At 36.9% G+C, this 25,288-nt stretch overlaps 1 protein-coding gene and 1 long non-coding RNA gene across 10 annotated transcripts; both read right to left on the bottom strand.

Moving 5' to 3' along the window:
• Positions 1-46: 46 nt before the first annotated feature.
• LOC145132522 (ubiquitin-activating enzyme E1 1-like) lies at positions 47-8,305 on the bottom strand. 2 transcript variants are annotated; one of them, XM_079067326.1, is made up of 7 exons: positions 8,118-8,305; positions 7,203-7,558; positions 6,739-6,956; positions 5,736-6,530; positions 3,661-4,529; positions 891-1,323; positions 47-815 (listed from the first exon to the last, which is right to left on the bottom strand). In XM_079067326.1, exons 2-7 carry the CDS (start codon positions 7,540-7,542, stop codon positions 219-221), a joined length of 3,252 nt encoding a protein of 1,083 aa, XP_078923452.1. In that variant the 5' UTR covers positions 7,543-7,558; positions 8,118-8,305; the 3' UTR covers positions 47-218. The 2 variants fall into 2 exon arrangements, with proteins under 2 accessions (XP_078923452.1, XP_078923450.1); XM_079067324.1 differs by lacking the exon at positions 8,118-8,305 and adding an exon at positions 7,898-8,016.
• A 1,013-nt stretch (positions 8,306-9,318) lies between these two features.
• On the bottom strand, positions 9,319-13,342 carry LOC145132533 (uncharacterized). Of its 8 annotated transcripts, XR_013718122.1 has the most exons (8): positions 12,770-13,342; positions 11,936-12,636; positions 11,481-11,593; positions 11,059-11,112; positions 10,573-10,717; positions 10,450-10,510; positions 10,029-10,087; positions 9,319-9,492 (listed from the first exon to the last, which is right to left on the bottom strand). It is a non-coding gene; the product is annotated as an uncharacterized LOC145132533 (long non-coding RNA). The 8 variants fall into 8 exon arrangements; XR_013718121.1 differs by lacking the exon at positions 10,573-10,717; XR_013718119.1 differs by having other exon boundaries at positions 9,319-10,510.
• Positions 13,343-25,288: the final 11,946 nt, after the last annotated feature.

Raw genomic sequence — 25,288 nt, 5'->3', positions numbered from 1 at the left:
TGTCAACAACAAACAGGACTGACAAAACACAAAAAGCCCAAAAATCTAAAAACAAAAGAAAAAACATGATAAATCGGAAATCGAACCATGTCCCAAAGAAAAGACAAATCTTACAATAACACCCCTCGGTTTTTACTAGTTTATAAGTACCATCATCGAACCAAACATATCATATCCAACCAACAGATTACTAAAAACCAACAAGACAACAAGACACTCTACCTGAAATAAATGGAAATCTGAGGAATATCAACATCATTATCCTCATCATCCTCACAAGCCACCACCACATCAAAATGCTTCCTATAACTCGGCAAATCCGCCTTCGCCACCTCCTTAGCCAAATTCACCATCTTCTTATCCATCCGATCCTTATGCCTCGGGAACATACTGTTAAACAACAAGCAACTCCCATACGATATACTATAAGCATTCAGACCTTTATTCTTAAGCCACTGAAGAAGCTCACGTAAAGTCGGGTTGTCACGTAGGATCCACCTGTCCCACACAGTCCACGTCAGATCCTGATGTTTGATAACTTTCGGTGGGACCGGTTCCGCCATGGAAAACAACGGGAGTGCCAGGTTGGCGAAAGTGTTGCGGTAGGACTCCACTTTGTGGTTGCCAGAGAGGACTTTGTAAAGCTCCAGACAGACGAATCCGGTGGCCATGGCGGTGGCGGTGGCTATGGCGGGGATGATTCTTCCGGCGATGAATTTCGCTTTCAGTTTATCAACTTCCGGGATGCTGTAGTTTCGCGCTCGCATGTTCGCAAGTCCCGCGATTAAATCCATGTGGTAATTCGTGTCATCATCCTATAAATTTTTAAAAAAATAATAGTTAGAATTGAATCTGTCGAAGGAATTGGAATCAAGGAATGATAATGGCACCTTTTCGAACTGAATGGGGTTCATTCGGAAACCTTCCGGAAGCTTCTGATGGCAGGATTTAAGTTTCTTGATTAAGTCAGTTATGACAGCTGAGTCATCGATGGAAGCGGTGGACATGCTGGTGGCTTTTTCGTCTGTTACGATTTTGACGCCTTTTTTGGGTTCGAAATCAGGGACGATGACTTTGCTAACAGCTTCAGCACATTTGGCGGGGGATTTGACCCAGTCTGGAATCGGAATCCCGTATGATTCCGCCCGGAGAATGGAACCGGCCATTACGAAGTTGAGGTGGCTTTGGTCGTTGACTGAGAAGTCGAGAGGGCGGGGGAAACGTTTTGGGGCGGACCAGAATGGGGACCCGCTGCTGTTGACCGCGTCTTCAGGGAATGTGAATGTTAGTTGTTTTACACGGTTAGCAAAGTAGTCTTCAAACCTGGATGCAAAAAAGTTAAATCAGGTGTATTTTTACCTGAATTCTCTACTTAATTAATACACATTATATGTAAGGCTTAATCTTAAAAAATAACCATGAAATAAGACGGGAAGGTGATATCACAAAATAACCACATTATCAGCTATCAACACAAAATGACTCGTTTTGCAATTGGATTTCGAAAACCCACTTTTTACAAAATTTGATTTTTCAGTACAGCAATGGCAAAAAAAGTATAGCATTTTTGCGAAATAAATAAAGACCTTATATTTATTATTTTTATTCCTGATTAAACCTCAACTTTATTTTTTACGTGAAAAAGACCATGCATTTTTTTATTTTTTCCGATCTGGCCCTTTTAGTCATTTTTCTCCAAAAAAAAAGTTGTAAAATGTGAGGCTTTTTTCAAGAAAAAACTAAAAAAGTTGAGGTTTTATCTGGAAACATATAGAAGCTGAGGGGTTTTTTCGAAAAAAATGAATAAATATACGGGCTTTTTCATGAAAAAAATAAAGATGAGGTTTAATCCAGAAAAAAGGATTAATCTCAAAAAATACCTTACATTTTGTGTTTTTTCCGGATTTAATCTCAAATTTATTTTTTTCATTTTTGCCGATTTGGCCCTTTTAGCCATTTGTTGCCAAAAAAAATTGTAAAATGTGAGGGTTTTTTTGAGAAAAACTAAAAAAGTTGAGGGTTTATTTGGAAGCATTTAGAAGGTTGAGGGTTTTTTCAGAAAAAAATACAAAGTTGGGGGCTTTTTCAGAAAAAATGAAACATTCAAGGTCTTTTTCAGGCCAAAAATAATTCTGAGGTTTATTCCAAAAAAAAACATAAAATATAAGGTTTTTTTTTAGATTAACCCCAGAAAAAACACAAAATATAAGGTCTTTTATGAGAGGGTTAATGTCATAAAAACCCTCAAGTTTACAGGGTTTTGTCGGTTTTGCCCAAAGTTGAAATTTATGTCCGTTTTTACCCTAACATTTTCGAAAAAATGTTCGATTTTACCCTTTTACCGGTGATAACAGGTTTTCCAGGTTACCATTATATTAAATTCACAAAAAAAACCCTTAAGTTTACCATTTTTTTTGCGTTTTTACCCTTAAGTTTATAATTTTTTTTACACTTTTACCCTAAGTATATTTTTTTCATAATATACATATTTATGCAGAAAAATCGTATTTATATACAAAAAAATATTTAATTAAATATTGTATTTATATTTTTTTAATGTTATATATATATATATATATATATATATATATATATATATATATATATATATATATATATATATTTGTTTGTCTGTTTGTGTTTGTGTTTTTGCATGGTTATACCATTTAAAAAGATAAATAATATTTTTAGAATTATGAATATGTGTTTTATAGATATAGTTTTTAGAAGTATAAATACATATTTTTACATTTTTATATATTAATATGTATCTATATTTCTAAAAATATATTTATACTTTAAAAAAACATATATCAAAATACATATTTACACTTCTAAAAATATATGTATATACTTATATAAACATGTTTATGAATGAACAAGTTTTTTTTATTGATATGTATATTTTTAAATACATAAAAATACGTATTTGTAGTTCTAAAAACATATTAATTTTTCTTTTTACATTTTAAATGGTTTATCCAAGAAAAAAAATCCATACACACACACACACACACACACACACACATATATATATATATATATATATATATATATATATATATAAAGAATTAACATTAAAAAATGTAAATACAATATTTAATTAAATTTTTTTCGTTTATAAATATGATTTTTCTGCTTGAATACGTATAATATGAAAAAAAAAATACATAGGGTAAAAGTGTTAAAAAATTATAAACTTAAGGGTAAAAACGTAAAAAAACTGTAACTTAAGGGTTTTTTTGCGAAGTTAATATAATGGTAACCTGTTATCACCGGTAAAAGGGTAAAACCGAACATTTTTTGGAAAATGTTAGGGTAAAAACGGACATAAAATTCAACTTTGGGCAAAACCGACAAAACCCTGAAAACTTGAGGGTTTTTATGACATTAGCCCTTTATGAGATTAACCCAAAAAAACAGTTATTTCACAAAACAACTTTTTTCATAAAAAAAAAATTCTTTTCCAATACTTTTATTGCCAAAAAATATCATGAAAATGAAGGCATTTCCCAAAAAATATGACTCGTTTTCGCAAAATACAAAAACTCGGTAAAAAATTTCTAATACACGGTCATTTTGCGACATCAAAAAAACCATAAAATGGAAATAATACTAGTATAAAGAAAGATTATAGAAGAGAAGAGATAAGAAAAATACTTTAAGCGGGCCCACGTGATGCAATCCACAAACGACTCACATCTCTCCTTCTCCAAACATTCAAGAACCCGTTCCAAATTATCCCTCGCCTGAGCATCCCCCGCTTTCTCCATCCCAGCAGTATACTCCCCGGGATTCCCCAAATACGCATTCGCCTCCGCAGGCGTCTTCTCCAACAACCCTTCAAACTCCGACCTCGCCCAAGTCAAACAATGGTCAATATTATGCGGAAACGAATGCACCGTACACATCGGCGCCTGTTTCTCCGGTGGGTCCCGCGACGCCCCGTAATTCTCAGTCAAATGCGGGACCACCATCTGCGTGTTACACTTCGCCCCCAAAGTCCCCGATTCCAGAAGCGGTTTCTGAAAATACAAACACCTCTGATCGATATAAAGCCGAGCAGTTACATTATCAAGCGCGTTCACCACAACACTTAGGTTTTCCCAGAAGGTGTCATTGAAGACATTTTCGGTGTCGGGGCTGGCCCGGTTTTGGAGGGCTTCGATTTTAAGGTTTGGGTTTATTAAGGTGGCGGCTGTGGCGGCTACGGTTGACTTTGCTTGACCGATGTTCCAGTCGCGGAAGAGGAATTGACGGCTGAGGTTGCTTTTTTCGATGACGTCATCGTCTGTGATTGTGAGTTTTCCGGATGGGCCGCATGAGACGCCCATTAAGGCGAGGTTTTTTAGGAATTCGCAACCGAGTGCACCGGACCCCACTATGAAGACTTTGGCTTCTTCAAGTTTTTTTTGGAGTTTGGATCCGAAGACTGAGATTTGAGCATCGTATCGCGTGTTTAAGGGTTTTAAGTCGTTGGGGTCTAAGGGTTCAACGGGAAGAGACTCGAGAGAGTCGAAATAGAAGAACTGTGAACAAAAAAAAAAAATTAAGAATCTTTAACATATGACATTGTTATAACTGAATAGATTTTCAAAGCATAATGTTGTAATCAGAAGAAAAGAAGGTGTGTTTATATTAGAGAATCTAACTTTAATTTTTTTTTCTATTACAGCATTGTGCTTTCAACATTTTCCTTACTAAGGCCTTGTATTTTAAAAAATCTATCCAAGTCTACAACTGTACTTTTGATTCTTTTTCTTATCAAGACATTAATAGCAATGAAACTTGCTTTGGAACTGTATTTGACAACAATTATGACAATGCTATAAGGGTTTTTGACATAAAAGTCATTAAGTTTGTCAAAATGAGACAGTTTTGTCCCTGCGGTGATTTTAGGTGTGTTAATGCCTAGGGTTTGCCAAGTTTTTTTCAATTTTGCCCTTAAGTTTAAAACTTTGCATAAAGAACCTTAAGTATGAAATCAAATTTGCAAAAAAAAAAACCTTAACTTTACAAATGTATTACGTTTTTACCCTAAGTATGTTTACCAAAATTAACAAGAAAGTCCTTAAGTTCGTCAAAATTTGTCAGTTTCATCCCTGAAAACCTGCTAATGCTTAGGGTTTTATGCAGAAAAGTCCCATTTTTTGGAAAAAATTTTGATGAAGTCCTAAAAAAGTATTTACAAAAAAGTCCTGATTATTTAATTTTACACAATAATCTGTCATCTCCTGTTAAAATAAAAATAAGGACTTTTTTCGTTAATTTGGGCAAAATATTAAATAATTGGGACTTTTCTGTTCAAAAAAAAATCAGGACTTTATCAAAAAAATTCCCCAAAATAATGGGACTTTTCTGCATAAAACTCCTAATGCTATTATACGTAACAAGGGCAAAAATAAAAATTAAAAAAAATAAAAATAAAAAAAAAACTTGGCAAACTTTGGACATTAACGAACAAAAAATCGTCACAAGGACTAAACCGACAAAATTTGACAAACTTAAGGACTTTCATGTCAAAAGCCCATGCTATAACTGATAAACTTCTCAAAGCATAATGCTATAGTAGTAAAAGTTAAAAGCAAAATACTATAAAATAAAACATAATAAGAAACTATTATACATTTGAAAAAACATTTTGGCCCGGTTTTCAGTCAATCTAGGACTATTTTCAGTTTCTGACCATTTTGCCCTTCTCCAGTCCCAAGTACAACATGATAAAAAAAACTAACCTGAAGTAATGGATGAAACTTCCCTGAGCAAGCTTTCACAACCTCCTGTCCAACAATACCACCAAACATAGCAGCCATAGGATTTAAAACAGCCTTTGCACCAAAGGCAAAACTCCTAACAATTTTCTCATCAATTTCATCAATCTTTCCATCTTTCAATTCTTCATTCATTTGATTAACCAAATTAATCATTTTTCGCGCATCTTCTTCCGATCCTGCCCCTGGATACCTTCCAAAATCGGAAACAAACTTATCCAAACCCCGAAACAACAAATGCAAAAACGGAGGGCGATCGAATTTGGAAAAATCACTAAGAAGAAACTCCCCGGGATCTTTAACTGCTTCTTCCAAAGGCTTAAACTTCAAAACTTTTGGTTGTTTTAATTGAGTGACAATTCCACCCTTCTTATAAGCTCCATAATTTGTTGTATCTTCTTCGATGCTAAACGAATACGGTTTTGCATTTATGACTTTTCGGGGCTTTCCATCGTTTAATTCGGACATCCCATCGACTTCGGAAAAGACGACTAAGTCCCCATCTTGGAACTCGAGACGTTCATCATCAACACTTGTGATGAGGGCAGGATTGTCATTACTTATGGATGCTATGATGCCTGTGTGTGGGTCCTCTCCATCTACATCAGATACTGTGAATTTAGGGCCGAAATCGCAGAATACACTTCCGAAAAGACCCCTGACTTCGGACTTTATGAACGCGATTGGAGGGTTGTGTTTATGGCAGAAGTTATCGAATTCGATTGCTTTTGATAAACTGATGTCAGTGAAGACTACAGCCTGTAATAAGAATTGTAAAGTTAAATAAACTTCTAGAATATGATAGGATGACAATGCAGTTATCTGATTGACCCTTGAGGCAAAAGAAAGGGTAAGTAGATTGATATTGTAAGATGTGTAGAAGAAAACAGAATAGCCTAGACATATATTAAACAAAAGTAAAAAATATAGAAATGAAATCACAGAGGGAACTAAAAACAATGAGTACCTGAAACTGAGATAGCTGATCTGTAGTTAATTCGGTTGTTAAAGTAGAGATAGCAACAGCATTGTTAAGTTCTTGCATTTTCTGGATGGAAGCAAGAGCTCTGTTCTTTCCCAAATCATCTTCAGTAAAAATGAAACTGCCTGATAAATCCCACAGCTCAACATTTCCCTCATCATGCAATGTCACAGACTTGACACCAGCAAGAATAAGATTCTTGGCTGCAAAGTACAAATCAGGGCATAAATACAACAAGCAATAGACAAGGCAACTTCTAGTAAGAAATAGAAATATGTTGTTCTAAATATGTCTGTGTGCATTCTTACTTCCCTTCAAGCATTCATTTATTTATGTATCAATGATGATAAAAGGGTTCTCAGGTATTTATATAACCTCTCATCCAAATAGTGGCATAAATATGGTATATTAACTCAACAAACACACATAAACATGTATATTAGACTCACCAACTTCAGCTCCAAGGCCCTGCATCCCAGAGACTAGAATGTTAGATGCAAATAGCCGCCTCATAGTCTCCCGACCATAAACTGCAAGCTGTCTGCTATGAAGATCTTCATCAATATCTGTTTGATTTGAGTCACCACCAATGGGCATTTTACCATTGGTGGTACCATTAGGGTTGTTTCCTCCTCCCATGGTGACAGCAGTTGAAGAAGTCCCGGTGCTTGTGGTGGCTGCAGCAGTGGTGGTGGCGGCTGACGAGATCAAGCTGTCAATCTTAGTTCTCTTGATCAATGATTCATCCACTACTACCTCTCCTCCAGCTGATCTCTTTCCAGGAAGCATAAAGTCCGATGGTGAACTGTGCAAAACCAATTTTAATCAGTAGAAGAACGAAATAAGTGACTCATCTACACACACACGAATCTAGATAGATTAAGAGGTTTGTATCTTTTTATCTAGTTCATATAATTTCATTTTTCGTTAGGGAAAGGCAAATTGAACCATGCATCAATATAGATAGAGAAAACAGAGATCAACACCTTGAAAACATATCTAAATTACTAAAAATAATCAAAGCACGCATCAACGAGTATTAACTAATGTTATTATGTTCAGAAAAGCTATTGCCGATGAATGATTGAATCAACGATTAAACCCAAACCATAACGATTTCACTTAAACACATCGATATACGTACGTGAACTGCGATGAACTGTTTGAAACCATTTCGAAACTGGGACCAGAAAAACACGCGAAATGGAAAAATCAATTCTCGTCGACTAAAAGAATCGTAAATATACAACAACAAACTATGCGTAGAGGAATTTTTGTGATATATAATATAGAGAATGCGTACAGAAAGAGATTAGAAGGTCGCATACGAAGAGTATAAAGCAAAGAATAATTTGATTTATTACCGATGAGATCTTTGAGGAGGTGAACTGTGAAGAAAGCTATGGGGGCTAGGTTTCCTTTACGATTCTAGGGTTTGATGAATTGTGTTAATGTCGAGATGATAGTGACAATGGCGTGGGGGTTCATTTTAGGGGAAGAGGTGGCATTTTGATAACCTACACCAAACCTCACGGCTGGCTTTGGGTGTAAGCCTAGAATGGGCCAAGAATAAGACAAACTCTTGTTTGGTTATCTTTAGAAGTGGTTGTAACTTGTAACATTGGGTTATACAAATAATTATTATTACTTATGAAATAACATTGATTATTTAATCATAGTTTAAAGATACATGATATTGTAAATTAAGGGAAAGGATCAAAGTTTATGTTGTTTGTAAATATGACCACCAAATCTAAAATGTCATGATATTACATTATAATTATATCAGAAAATATGTTTTTTGAAAAGATTTGTGACTTAAAATGTTTAGGATTGTGATATTTCAAAATAACTACCTAGAAAGTATACTATGGGTGTATTTTTTTCCAACATAAATTGGGCAAAGTGTTTGAGACTTAAATTTCAAAATAACTATTTAGAAAGTACATTATGGTTGTATTTTTTTTTTCTAACACAAATTGAACTTAAAGTGTTTGGGACTTACATTTCAGACTCATATTTCATACTTTTATTTCAGATTTCAAATCTTTTTACATGCATATATGTTGGTTAAGGTTTGGACATGCTTATCTTTAGGATTCATTCTTAATAAAACATTGATTTGTTTGTAGCTCCAATATAATTAATCTTGTTGTGATTTGTGGTGTATTAATGTAGATTTATGCACTTCTAAAATTGTATACAACCATTAATCTTAATAGTTGGTGCGCCCTTAAAGGGAACTACTTATACAACATGTTCTTAGTAGTTTCCATGGATGGAAACCACCAAATTCATACATTAACCTACATAGTGAGCATAACATTGAGTGTGGAATTGTGGTCCTGGTTTTTAACGAGGTTGAAGGAATATCTTGTGGAGGTTAGGAAACTAGTCGTCATATCTAATATGGCCAATTCTATTGACATGGAAAACTTATTATCGAAAACTGATTATGAATTTTTGATTTAAAACTAGAAAAAATCAAATAGTTGAAGGTATATTTGTAACATCCCAAAATTTGGGACCAAAAATTTCATTTGTAATATAATAATTATAAAACCATTTGTCTGAAAACCACCATAGTATCAACTTATATCAAAATCAAAGTATCAATAATCAGAACATGTCATGATAAAACAACATCAGAGTATAAATCCCAAGAATCTCATATGCGGAAAATTGTGTGTGTGATGCGCTGCAGTCATGTCGGCTCCTTCCCCTTCGAATAAGAGGTACCTGAAACCAAAACTGTAAACTGTAAGCACGAAGCTTAGTGAGTTCCCCCATCATACCACATACCATAGAATACACATACTGCCTAGCATATTCGGGTGCTGACCTACCCCTTCGGTCTCTTTCAACCGGTAACCGCCTAGCATATCAGGATGCTGGCCTACCCCTTCGGTCTCTTACAACCGGTAACTGCCTAGCATATCAAGGTGATGGCCTACCCCTTCGGCCCTTTTGACCGGTATCGGGGACTATTTCACCCCCTACTACTACCATATATCATGCTAATACATAAACACATAAATCGCATATTGCCTAGCATATCAGGGTGCTGTCCTACCCCTTCGGTCCTTTTGACCGGTAACAGGGTCTGTCCTACCCCTCCTACCACTATCACATAATATCATAGCATACTAGCACATAAAGCATAACAGATAGTGGCATACCAGACAATTATCACAAAGACAATCGTCTCTACTATATCTCCTACTAGTGGGTCGGCATTGGTGCCTTAGACCCACTTCTACTGGAAGGTAACTCACTTCAATGTCGTGAAGTAGCAGAACTGTCCTCGATTCTGGAATTAACTCTCCTCAAACTCCTACACATAAAATCTCCTTAATTAGTCTTTCATACTCATAACCCCTTTAAGGATCAACTCTGGTCAAAGTCCACGTATCGGTCAAAGTCAACATCCTGGTTGACTCAACTAGCCGAGTTGGTCCCTCAACTCGTCGAGTTCCATGATCCATAAAAACCTGGAAATCTCGATCCAACTCGTCGAGTTCTTTCATGAACTCGTCGAGTTCCTCCTCATAACATAGTCGGTGAAACATCCCAAAAATACAGACCAAAAATTTCGTTTTAAAATTTAAATAAACCATAGTTATCCAAACACATGTCATAATATCTCAAACATCATATCAATGTATATCAAAATATCATAGTATAAGCATCCCATACTGAAACATATGGTGTGTGCGTTGCAATCATCCCGAGCCCTTCCCCTTGCTACCGGAAGTACCTGAAACCAAAACTGAAACTGTAAGCACGAAGCTTAGTGAGTCTCCCCAAACTACCACATACCATACACATATAACATGCTACTAAGAGATACAGGCCCCGCCCATACTCATGGAGATACGGGCCCCGCCCACACTCCGGTAACTGGGAGATACGTGCCCCGCCCACACTCCGTTGACTCTAAGATACGAGCCCCGCCCACACTCCGCTGACAATAATACTTAGTCAGAAAACTGAGAATCCTTCTAAGGGTAAATGACCATTTTACCCCTGCTCTAATTTTGGACCATATCCAAGGCCCAATTCTAACTAATCTTTCTAAGTCCACTAATGGCCCACTAAAGGCCCACTAATGGAAAATTGGGCCCATTTTCTCAAATGAGCCTTCCCTAAGCCCAACCATGTCCTTAGTCCAAAATTTGACTTATGATGGCCCACTAAGGCCCAATAGCTGATAAGTCCAATAGTTGGCCCAAACCGAGGCCCAAAAGATGAAAAGCCCAATATTGTTGAGTATGTGGGGCGTACTCCTTTGTACGCAACGCGTACCTGCTGTGTGGCTTGTACGCTGCGCATACTGGCTGGTACTCCTAGCGTACTACCCTGTTAAACCACTTTTCCCATTAAGCACTTAATACTCAACTCTAGAGGCTATAACTACAGATCCAAGTCCTCTTCAACGTCTTAATCCATAAAGTCGGTTACTTGGTGGCTTGCAACCCACCAAATGAATCCAAACTTGGAAAATAGCAACATACTTCCATGGAAATGGCTAGATCTCATGCATGGTCACAAATGGACCTTAAAGATGGAAACTTTATTGCTAAAGGAATGCATTTAGCTCTGAGGGTGGCAACCCCAAGCTTAAAAACGAAGTTGCATCATAAAAATCTAACCTTTGGACCTAAAAAGGTCCAAAGCTCCATAAACCTAGATCTAAGCTTTTATGAGGAAATTTAAAAGCTTTATACCTCCTTTGAGTGCCAAAAGATGAGATAATCCCACATCCTTGAGCTCAAGATACTCAAGTTCTTATTCTCCAACTTCTCTTTTCTTCTTCCAAGCTCTTCTTCACCACACCAATCTTCAAAATGCCAAACACACACAAAAATGGAGTAAGAGAGGGTATTTAGGGTTTCTGAGGGTGAGGGGCTGGTGAGGAGGCCAGGGGTGGCTATAATAGGGTGTTTATATGTCTTAAACCCTAAAAATTAGGGTTTTGGCATCTGCTCACGTACGTTGCGCGTACGTGCGCGCGTCCACCGCATCCAATTTGCCTTTACGCCCTGTGTACACCAAGGCTACGCCCAGCGTACGTCTTATGGGCGCCCCAAATTCTCGGCCCACTTGCTTAAGTCCACTCCAATAGTCCTTTTATCCATAATTAGCCCAATAATAAATTAAGAAATATTTAATAATTAATTACCTCAAATGACGGTCATTACAATTCACCCCTACTTGAATTAGACTTCATCCTCGAAGTCTGCTGCATCCGGAAACAACTCTGGGTAGTGCTCCCTCATCTCCTCCTCGGGCTCCCAGGTCCACTCCGAGCCCTTGCGGTGCTGCCACTGCACCTTCACCAGCTTCACTCTTTTTTTCCACAGCTCCTTCGTCTTCATGTTAAGGATAGCCACTGGTCTCTCGATGTAGTTCAGGCTATCATCCACTTGAATATCCTCTAAAGGTACAACTGCTGACTCATCCACTAAGCACTTCCGCATCTGAAAAACGTGGAAAGTGCTGTGGATTTGGATGAGCTCTGCTGGAAGGTCTAACCGGTAAGCAACCCGACCCACCCGGGCCAAAACCTTAAATGTACCGATGTACCTGGGGCCCAACTTGTCCCGCTTCCGGAACCGAATGACACATTTCCAAGGTGACACCTTCAGGAGGACCATGTCGCCTACCTGAAACTCCAAGTCTGAACGCCGCTTGTCGGCGTAACTCTTTTGCCGACTCTGAGCTGTCTTTACGCAAACACCTTCCTGTTGAGAATTACTTTACGCAAACACCTCCATATTTCCTTTCGTTTCCAGTCAAGAATACCTCCATTGGAGGTGTTGTTCTTGACAAATCAGTCAAACCAATGGAACATCAAACCTCCATTGCTTCTCCTTCACTTCCCTGTCAAAAATCAAACACTTAAACACCCAATCCAGACACCCATTCCCTTCGCTACCATCAATTTCCCAGCAAAACCCAAACACCCCAATGACTTTTATCAATCAATCAAACAAAAAGAAAAAGAAGAAGGAACCTGTGAAGCTGGCGGCCATGGCAGCCCTCCTCATCCTTCATTGTCTTCCACCGTCGTCTAGCACCACCTAAACACCCCAGTTAATGATTTCCGACCGGCAGCAAGCTAATCACCAAACACCACTCCACCATCGATGGTTGTTGCTGTTGTTCCGTTGACTTCTGCGGTCGACGACGAGAAAGGAGCACGAGGACTCGCCGGAGATTGATCGCTGCTACGATTCGCCGGAGAAACCCACACCCTTCCTCCCTCATTCTTCTTGTCGATCAAACAACTCAAAACAAACCCCTACAGTTGCTTCTTCCTTCTTCGTGTGTGGCTGTCAAACGGATCAGAGATGAAGAAACGATGAGGAAGTCGTCGGGGTAACTCCTTCGTCACAACTGTTGTTGACAACAGCCACCACCGAACCACTCTTTTGCTTTTGATTCCTTTTTTTCTTCTTCGATCGGACACAAAGGCGATGAAGGCGACCTAATCGAAACTGGAGATCACCGGAGATCGATCATAATACCCTCCTCGCCGATTGCGTTCTCCAAAGCTCCGATTTGTTGGCTTTCCCGTTCCTTTTGCTTGGTCGGATGAATGAATGGAGAAGATGAGCCGTTAAATCCCTTTTACGCCAAACCTTGTACCAGATTGACAGAAACAGTCCCTTCAATTATAACTTTAAATCAAGAAATCAGCCCTTGACATAAATCTTTTCAAAGCAGGTCCCAAGTGATTTAAACATTTTAAAAACAACCCTTTTAGATATAAGTTATTACAGATTTAGTCCTTTGTGTAAAACAAATTACAAAATTACATTTTCTTTTAAATATAAAATATTTGAAAGGCAAGTCCCTTTAGTTTAAAACGTTACCAAACAAACCCGGAAACGTTTTATAGTCCAAGAAAGGTGACCTCGTGGTTATTCATGAAAAGCTTCACCAAAAAGCGAATAGGGATCGAGATCACGCATCGAATGTGAGTTTCTACGGCCCCTCTTTTACGGTTTTAATATTTGGGGGAGAATATATGTGTGTCTATTAAAGTTTGATGATTTTCAAGTTTTATATACAAAATAACATCTTACTTTGTTATTGGTCAAACGTTTATGAATTAGCAATCTAAAAATGTGATAAATCACTAGCAAATCTATTAAGTTAAAATAGATTGTTATAAGTTGATATAATTATACTTTATGTGAAATATGAATATAATTATTAAGAAAAATCACAAGATTATAAGTAGATTGCTATAATTACACAAGTGGATATTATGAGTCACAACAATGATGACTTTACATGTATAAGATAAAGTATCTCATGGAAGCATGGAACGATATAATAATGACCAAAACTATTATCCATGTATAAAATGAAAGTATATTGCCATAATTGATGGAAGACTAAATTCATGAAATTATATAATTATTAGTTAAAGTTATAAGATTTAACTTTTAATATATATATATATATATATATATATATATATATATATATATATATATATAAGGTTAGGTAAAAATGAATTGAGAATTTATTAATATATTTTTATATTAATTATAACAATATAACTTCATTATACTAGTTATTTATTCTTATCGCAATAAATAACATGATCGACTTCAAGACTTAAGAGTCGTTATTTACGAAATAAATACTTGTTGAGTATTGTATTTAAAGACTTTATCTTTATTCCAAATTAAATGTATTAAAAATATTCTCACATAATTTATATAAAATATGGAGAATGTAGATTTACGGTCGAACCAAACTTGGATAAATTCAAAAATTAGCTATTATGCTAACACGACATCGAAACTGTATCTAGTATGATAAATTCTTTAAATTATAAGAATTTCAGTTATCGTTTTCCTAAACGGTGAATAATTTTACATATCTAGTGAATTTAGAATGGAAGATATAGGTTTATCATACCTATTCCATACAGGTTTATCATACCTACTCCATATAGGTTTATCATACCTATTGCATATAGGTTTATCATACCTATTCCATATATGTTTACCATACCTATTCCATACATGTTTATCATACCTACTCCATATAGGTTTATCATACCTATTCCATATAGGTTTATCATACCTATTCCATACAGGTTTATCATACCTACTCCATATAGGTTTATCATACCTATTTCATATAGGTTTATCATACATATTCCATACAGGTTTATCATACCTACTCCATATAGGTTTATCATACCTATACCATATAGGTTTATCATACCTATTTAGAATACCAGATCGAATACGATTGAGTTTCCATTATAAACTATTCCCGGTTTCGCGAAAGCTAAGATCTCAATACTTAGTAGAAACCAGCCAATTCATAACCTTTAATCTGCAAGGGAACGACTAACGTCGGGTGTAAGTGTCATATTATTGATCTTATACGGTAAGTCCGCCCGCCTGGAGTTGCTAGCTACAACTACGTCTGACGAGATGGATTTTGGCACTGACGTTAGCATTATTGAACATTACCACGTGTTACAACGAGGCGAATGACTTTAGCACGCCCTATTATCGTGTCGGTGCAATAATAAAGTACAGGTCACGAGTTCGGTTATGATTTCATTATAAAATCCCAGTTTTGTTTCGTTACCGTATAGAATCGGTATTGGATTTATACAAGGTTTATGTTCACTTATTCTAGTTGAAAGAAACTATACTTAGTGAGATAGCTTGTGACTCAAAGCGATAAGTGTCAATACCAAAAATTAAGTCATATAACACTTAATTAATATCATGACACGACTCGACAAGATTTATTAACTTACATAAAATAAGTTATTTATATAAACCATTTGTTTTTATAAGAAAACACAATATTTACGTGGGAGGAGTTTGCCCCACCGGTTAAGTGTCGGTTTTCAAATTAAGTCAGATAATACTTAATTATTGCCACGACACGATTTTACAGAGTTCATAAATTTAAGACTTATGAGTTTTTCATATAAATGATACAAATTTTTGTATAAGGTTTCAAGAGTAAAGTTGGTTATTTTATGTTCTCATGAAGGGTAACATTTCCTATTTTTTTATATAAATTGATATTCAAAATCTTTATATAAAAACGCATTTTGATATAAGTCTGAATTACTTATATGTATTTTCCAACTTTTGTACATTTGGATTTGAACAAATGGTATTTATGAATGAGTCATAACACATTGTTATAACTCAATTATTTAATACTTTTAATAGAAAAGTAAATATTTATAAAAAAGCTGGTCAACCAGCTAAATTTTATCAGACACTTTTGGGTATAAAAATACTCTGTGTCAAAACCGGTAGAACTCACCAACAATTTTGTTGACGTATTTTAATGCATGTACTCTCAGGTTATTTAGCAGGTCGGAAGTGTTCGCTCAGAAGACTCTCCGTTAGTTATATTATATCTTTGTAAACGCCTGATTGTTAGGCGTGTGTCACGATTTAGTAATAGTCATTGTCAATGTAATTTCTATTTTGGTAATAATAGAAGATTATATTTGTACTGTTCAATGTATGTTTAATAATTGTGATTACTGATTTACGTCTCGCACCTCGGCGTTTCCGCCGGCGGCCGAGGGTGTGACAGATTGGTATCAGAGCTGTTGGCTATAGTGAACTAGTACTTTCTTTGGAAAACGCGTCTATAGCCTATGGCTTACTCTCTTAGGTTAAGTATATTCCTTAACCCACAAATATAGAGTTATATAAACTCAAACCCTTGAATGCTAATACAATGCAAGGTTTTAGGTCAAACACCTTAGCTAAGTTGGTTGTACATGGGCCGAACCACAACTAGACGTAGACTGATCACCTATGTTTAATTATGGTTGGACCGATGCACAATCAAGCTTGGATTCAGTTGGTAGACTAAAACGCTTGGAATCCAGAATATTTAAAGAAAATCACAGTTCGAAACTCTTAATAACTCTTAAAGAGTTTAGTGACCACTTTACGAATATTTGGCAAATATTTACCTAAAATGCTCATGAAAATATAAGTATCATAAACATAAATCATGTCCGAAGTTTATCTCGGAATGCTAATTTATCGACTACGATATCCTACGAATGTATCAGTTAGACCTCGTAGGAATACTTTGAAAAATATAAGCACCTTAACGAATCATTTCGAATTCAGATTAAGTATTCAGTCACTTTGTTTGTTTCTGGTTGTGAATCGTCTGACTTATGATGGGACTATCCAAGTTCAAAAGGTCACCTACGCCTACCCTTCGTCTTTTGTGACCCTTTTTGAAGGAGAATAATGCAGACTCGATAAAAACGTGAAAAATGAAAATTGTTAGGAATCTTACCTAGTTTCCAAAACATCTCGATTCAATGAATCAAAATTTCAGAACTCAAGATATAGTCAAAACATTGGGCAGTAGTCAACTTTCTCTGTACATTCTCTTCGTGAATTTGTACCATTTGTCACAATACTCGGTTGTTTCTTTTCACTTGTACCAAGTGTAACATTTCACCCTTTGTGATACTATAAAAGTTTGTTGCATCTAATACTCGTGGTAGGGTTAATCTCGAGCAAACCCACATCAATTCTGCCCGGTTGACACAATTGAAATTCTATCGCTTATGATTACAACGATATTTTCGGGCGACTTATTTCTCCTTGCACAAATTATAATGGGACAAATCTATGTATCACAAGAGATCGACGAGTAATCGTCCAACACCAGCACAATTGCTGACCGCAACTACGATTGAGATAATGAACCGAACAACTAGTATCTAACTTCTTGGTCACTTACAAAGTCAACAGGAACAACGACTCAGGACAAAGTATATTTTGTAAGCAACAAACATGGGAGTAATAGTGACGTCAACCTAGATCCTTCTACGACATAGAATGGCTTGTATGAATGAATCCTTGGAGCAAAAATATGGAATCAGTATTTCATGTCAGCTCTTGTGTAGAAAGCTAACGTGATTAGTTGTCACCTACACTTTTAAAGGCACAAATTTTACCGAGTAGAACTATTATGTGCAAATCGTGGGCATTGGCTATGCTTATGCCACGACTTGAGAAGCACCACAGGTGATGCACATGGAAGTGAGGTATAGAAATTAGAACAAGCATTAGTTAAAGTAAAGATTGTTGTGAAAATGGTGAAACTGCCCAAGGCTGAAGAACCAGGAGGTAAGCACTCGAGATAGAGTAATTGCAATCGGAACAAGGAATGAAATCTAGGAACCATCAGTAGTGAATAGTGCGTTTCTCATTAACCACTTGTATACTGAAGTGATTGTAATACAGATGTGGATCGAAAATTCATGAACCCTAAACTTAAACATATTCTGAGTCATGAACCTAGTAGTTTGGAGAAAACCTGGAGAGCATACGCAACTGGTGAACTGTCGAAAATCTACTCGTGAAATTTTAATAAATTTCATTTTAGCACTTACCAAATCATGTTTGTCATGTCAATCTCGTGCGCATGTCACCTAAAGTCTGATATCGTTGTTTACATGACACAGTTTTGTTTGTGTCACGTCAAGTCGATATACAACCCTCACTTTTTAAACGATAAAATAACCATGAACGATCGATCTTTACTTATAGACCTTATACCAATTCCGAGCGGAAGCTTGGACATTATCATAGGTATGAATCAACTATTTCCCATTGTGTCTAGATCTATACTACAAGAAAGTTGTACAACCAAATCTACCTACGAGAAAACCATGGTCATTTATGATGACAAGCTGGAGAAAAACCTAAGGTTTCCTTCCTACCCTAAAAATTAAACGATGGACTGTCGTGAATTTCTCGACTCACAGTGATTTAATTAATTGTGAAGGATTTAACTAAATGTGAATGATTTAATCAAATGTGAAGGATTTGATCAAATGTGGAAGCTTAAGTGAAGACTTATTCCCAAGAAATGAACGCTAGAATTTGAACAACAAAAGAATTTATGTTGGCTACTACCAATGATCCATCAAGAAGTTCTCTATAGTAGCCCAACCGTCAACTATGTTAACACCAAAAGGAAACCAACTCCAACTGGAAATATAAGCAAGAGATTGTATTCCAGAAGTTAGAACAACTATGGTGTAATGAAGGAATAGAGAAATTGTTCGTATAGGACGGCACATACGTAAAGGATTGAAGTGCACATAGATGAATTGAGGCAAAGTTTTTGACCATGTGTTGGTTGAATAACATAAATGAGAAATTGTTGTCATCATGACGTGTGAGATTCGCTAACATTGTAATGAGACTGACATGGTATCAAATGTCTTGAGCCGAAACAAACGTACCAAACGTTGGGGTACGAATAATAACTCTGAATATCCATTCACAACCTACAACTCAAATTCGAGAAGTTTAACTCGAGATTCTGAGAGAGAAAGCTTCACGAGTGAAGCTTTGTGAAGAATGGATAAACAAGTCAAGCTCAGGGATGACGAGACGTGATACTTTATGGGCTGAATTTGTATACCTAAGTGCAGTAAACACAGGAGCATAGTCTTAGACGAAGCTCACAGACTAAAGTGTCCCATCCATCTAGACTTTTGACCTAATGTTCTTATATCCAAAGAAATGGTAATGGTGAACATGCATGAAAGCAAAGATTACCTATTAAATGGACAAATAACAAGTTGTACCCAATGTAGAATGTCAAAAACACTCAGGACTAGGGTAATGATAAAGAAATACCCAAGTAAAAGTGGGAACCAACATCAATGAACTTTATACCAAAACTGCCCAAGAAACCTGATGGTTTTGATTCTATTTGGGTAGTGGTCCACATATTGACTAGGTCCGCCCACTTCCCGCTAATCTAAGAACCATGTGAAATGGAAAAGTTGACCAGTATTTACCAAAGGAATCGTCAGACTGTACGAGGTGCCGATCTCTATCATCCCTCACTAAGATAGTAGATTCACCTATTAGTTTTGACAAACATCAAAATCCTTGAGCACGTGCTTAGACATAAGCATAACTATTCATTCCCAATGGTTAGACCAAATGAACCATCTCCACATGAGTGATATGCTCTGAACCTGTATGATAGACCTTGGATATTTCATGGAATACTCATTTTCGTTAATTAAGTTTTTCATGCAATGATAGTTATCACGCCATCATCAAGGTTATACCATTTGAATCCTTATATGGACGAGAGTGTCAATCCTCGATATGTTGAACAATGATTGGAGCTACAAAACTGAGCAAATAACATGAAGGTAATATGTTACATTTGGATCTGTGAATCACTTACGAGATAACATAAAAGATTGTGTGAACCAGAGAAAGATTTTAGACTGGCCTTGGCCTTGAATCATAAGAGAGTTATATGAACAAAAGACGTAAGTCTTTCGACTCCCAACTCGGAGACTGTGTAACTTTGAGCTTTTTCCTTTTAAGGAATTATACGATCTAGAGAATGAGGCAGGTTAAACCTGCAGCTCCAAGGACCTTAGAAATTCTTCATAGAATTTGGTCCTGATATTTATATCAAGTCATCTTAAGAACTAAACGATGTGCACGACTGTCACACCCCCAAACCGAAACGACAGAAACTTTCTGTTGGGTTTTGAGCATTCTAACACTTCCTAAGTATACATGCAACCCTAATAAACCTTGGATCTATGTTTGTCTAAGGTACATGCAAAATATTATTTTTCCAAGGTTTATAACCTATCTAGCATGGCATGGGGTACTTTTAAACATAAAAGAACTAGATGAATTACATACCTTTTGTTGATTGTTGATTCCTTGGATTTTGAGAGCCAAGCACCAATAATTCGAATGCCTCAAATGGAAATCACAAATCACCACAAACTTGGAAAAAGTATGAGAGAGTATACTAACACTTAGAAATCAGCCACCACTATTACACACACACTAGGGGTAGTATTTCATGCAACATGAGCTTGTTTATATAGTGTGCATGGTTAGGGTGAAACCCTAATAACCCATGTCTTTTCCTTTCCAAGGATCCATGGGTTAAAAGCTCCATGGATCATCCATGGACTTCCACATAAGCTTAGCCCATTAACAAATGAGTATTAGCCCACACCATATAAATATAATAGCCCATGATTTAATTAGTCTTCCTTTTAATCACTAAATTAATTCATAATTAATTCAAGATTAAAACTAATTAAATAACATGACTTTATATTAATATATTATAACTTATAATATATTAATAAATCGTAAGTATACAATTCTCATAAAATTATCCATAAACAGTTTGGGTGAAGTGCAACCCAAATGGACCATGCCGGGTCGGGTCAAGTATATACCAAATAAGTTATGGACTTAGACACCTTATCCAACACTTTCGGGGGTGGATGACGTCATGTGTAGTATCACAACAATTGCATCATAGTAATCAAAGTAAACACAACCATTACATTGAATATAATAATGGTATTTACATCTGTTTGATTCATATTCATATACATCCAAAGTATCAAAATCTAAAGACGTGACTCTATACGCTCCGTCTTCTCAAAAGCTGCGGGAGTACCTGTCTGCGGGAGTACCTGTCTATTGATTTCTCTTGGAAAACCCTGGTTACCACCAGTATGTATAGTAGTTTCATTAATTAAAATAAAACCATGTATTTTCCATACTTATGTTATTAAAGTATTGTTCATGTAAAGTATATTACTACGTAAATATATCATTGTTATCTACTTGCGAGTTTTATGACCATACTAACTGATACGACGTGCATCGGGCGCCAATATCCTTTATGACTTTGTCACCCGTAGACCTGCCGGTCCTACTGTAGCTAACAGGAAGGTGCGGGATTGTCAGTCTCGTATAGATCTATACACAAACTCACGCTCTCCCTCAAGGAGACTCTGGTTCATAAGGGTAGTCTTCCACTAGTACATATGTAAGTACCCAAAGACGTGTCTCTCAAACTAGATTAACGACTTTACAAGTAATAATAATACGAAAACCTTTTTTATAATTAACAGACAAGTTTATAAACAGATACTTTCGTTCCCTAAACTATATATTATTAATAGTTTATATGCCTGTATATGTAAATCGTGTATTGAAATCCCAAACTATACCTATTATAGTTTGTATGTATGTTATGTACTTGATTTCTGTTTTAATCTGAAAACTATGCAATCATGCTTGTAATTCGAAAACGTCCCTTATGCTCAGCATGTTACAAAAGGGATAAAATATCTAAATAATTTATAAAATGTGGAAAACCGTATGGTGGTATCAGTTGCATCAATTTTAAACGTGTTGAAATCCTTTTTGTATAAATTCACAAAATCATTTATGTTTGGCTTGTATTCCCCCTGAAAACGTTAAAAATGGTAAAAGCATAGGGGTATGAACTCACAGTTGGTTGCGTGAATGTGCCAGACAACGAGACTGGAAACGAAGACCCTCAAGTTCCTATATGCAGCACTTAACGGGATCCTAATAATAATTAAATACATATACGCATATTATTAGAGAAACCATTAATTATAGTATTGGAAAAACACTTGCTTTTGGTTTAGGAATGTTACCGGGACTCGATTGAATCGGAAAAGCGGGTTTTCAGCCAAGTTCACGCCTTAGGAAGGTTTGCGGACGTGAAGGGTTTCCAGCCGTGAACTGTTCTCGGTCGTGAACAGTTTACTGTCCTTGAAGGGTTTACGGCCTTTGAAGGTTTTAAGGGTTCACAGTCTGTTCTTGGTGATATATGAAGGTTTGAAGGGTTCACGGCCGTGAACTCAAGAACAACAATGATAGATTTTGATGAAAAACATATATTTTGATGCTCCAAAACGAGTTCCAAGGCGGATAGAGTGATAGATGAAGAGAAATCTTGTGTTTTCGGGTGATGATTTTTAGAGAGAGAAAGGGTGTTCGCGGCCAGAAAAGTGAAAATGAGGGGTAGGGGCTCATATATATAGGGGGTTTCATGGTCAGTGGTGGGGTCCACCCACCGTGAACGGGTTTACGGTCGTGATCGAGTTCACGGCCGTGAACACCACTCGGGCCGGAATCCGCTGATTTTCGAAGGAAACTCGGGTTTTCGCGTGATTTTGTTTCCGACTCTTATAAAAACGATCTTCTAAACTATAAGAATTTAACGGAACAAATAAAATTCGTAATTTATTTAATGGAAAACGGCTAACTTTAACGGAAAAAGGTTCGAGTTGTCACATCATCCCCCGATAGAGGGAATTTTGTCCCGAAATTCAAACGTAGAATACAATAATGGATTCGGAAAAAGATGCGGGTATTTTTGTTTCATTTGATATTTGTGCTCCCAAGTGAATTCAGGTCCTCGCTTGGCATTCCAGCGGACCTTCGCTATCGGTATGCGACTTTGTTTCGTTCGTTTGACTTCCCGATCCATGATTTCAACTGGTTCTTCCACAAAATTTAGGTTCTCATTGATCTCGATCTCATCAAGAGGGATCACAAGGGTTTCGTCGGATAGGCACTTTTTAAGGTTCGACACGTGGAAGACAGTATGAATATTGCTAAGCTCTTGGGGTAAACGAAGTTTGTATGCTACGAGACCGATCCTAGCGAGGATCTCGAATGGTCCTATGTATCTCGGATTTAGGTTTCCATGCTTTCCAAAGCGTATCATGCCTTTCCAGGGTGAGACCTTCAATAGAACACGGTCACCAACCTGGAACTCCAAAGGTTTTCGTCTCTTATCGGCGTAACTCTTTTGTCTATCTCTTGAAGCTTTTAGTCATTCTCGGATTTGCACGATCTTTTCTGTGGTTTCATGGATGATTTCTAGGCTAGTGAGAGAGCTATCGGGAATTTGACCTCTAGCTAGCTGTGTGTCACCCACCTCAGCCCAGCACAGAGGGGATCTGCACTTACGGCCATAGAGAGCTTCAAATGGTGCAGCCTTGATGCTAGTATGATAACTATTGTTGTAGGAGAACTCGACCAATGGCAAATGGGTGTCCCACGACTTGTGAAAGTCTCTAACACATGCCCTTAACATGTCTTCCAATGTCTGAATGGTTCTCTCACTCTGCCCGTCTGTCTGCGGATGGTAAGTTGTGCTCATATCCAGCTTAGTTCTAAGAGCCTTCTGCAGTGACTGCCAAAATCTCGAGGTGAATCTGCTATCCCGATCGGAGATAATGGACACAGGCACACCATGAAATTGAATTGTCTCTTGGATGTAGATTCATGTTAGTATATCCATCTTGAATGGTTCTTTGATTGGCAGGAAGTGGGCGGATTTAGTCAATCGGTCGACAATTACCCAGATCGTATCGTACCCACTCAGAGACTTGGGCAATTTAGTGATGAAATCCATCGTAATCCTTTCCCACTTCCACTCAGGTATTTCTGGCTGCTGAAGTAGACCTATGGGCTTTTGACATTCCACCTTCACCTTGGCGCAAGTCAGGCACTTACCCACGAAGGTAGCGATATCTGCTTTCATGTTTGGCCACCAATATAGCTTTTTGAGATCCAGATACAGTTGGATAAGGTGTCTAAGTCCATAACTATTTCTGGTATGTACTTGACCCGACCCGGCATGGTCCATTTGGGTTGCATGGCACCATGCAATTGGATAAACTAAAATGAGAGAAATAACACTTATGGTTTATTAATATATTATAAGTTCTAATATATTAATAATATTATTTAATTAGTTTGATCAAGAATTAATTTAGAATTAATTAAGTGATCAAAAGATAACTAATTAAATATATGGGTAGATTATGTAAATCTTCCATATCTTATATAGTGGGCTAAGAGGCTCCATGGATTATCAAGTTGGGTTCCACCCATAGGATGCTCCATGGGAGTTACAAACCCATGGGTCATGGAAATGAAGAGTCATGCCACATTAGGGTTTACATGGTGTAACCCTAGATGTGACACACTATATAAGCAACATGTTCTCCACCAAAATTGGCTACACTAAGAAACAAGAGGGCTAGAGCCGATTTTGCAAGTGTAAGATTCTCTCAAAGTTTACTCCTTTGCATTTGGTGTTGTGTGAAGCATTTGAGGCATCACACTTGGGGTGCTAGGCTCACAAGGTTTCAAGGATCATAATCAACAACAAGGTAAGTTATTCTATCTTTCATTCAAGTTAAAAATGTTCCCCATGTATGCTAGATAGGAATATAACCTTGGAATTCAACTTTCCATGATTATTAGATAAACATAGATCCAAGGTTATTAGGGTTGCATGTACACTTAGGAAGTGTTAGAATGCTCAAAACCCATCAGATACATCTTATCCGAACCTGGGTGAACAAAGTATCTAGTTCTGTGAGCTTTGCTCATAACAACTTCTCTGTAACCGCCGAACTTTGGGGTCCAGATCTGGTTCATGAAATAGTAAACTCCATCTCCCTTGATCTCTAGGTTCTTTTCCATTCCCCTCAAGGCTTCATCCGATATGTTCTATGGTTTTAAGGCTTCCATCTGAGCCTCTCTGATTTGAACGGACATATGGGAATGGATGGTCACTGTTAGTGCCTTCACTATACAACCTGAATACTCTTTCTGGCTGAGGGCATCTTCTACCA

This window comes from Lactuca virosa, chromosome 8 (genome assembly GCF_052849685.1).
Source record: "Lactuca virosa cultivar CGN04683 chromosome 8, Lactuca_virosa_CGN04683_v6, whole genome shotgun sequence".
Lineage (NCBI taxonomy): Eukaryota > Viridiplantae > Streptophyta > Magnoliopsida > Asterales > Asteraceae > Lactuca > Lactuca virosa.
The sequence above is the reverse complement of the archived record's forward strand: the minus strand, read 5'-3'. Positions and strand labels throughout refer to the sequence as shown.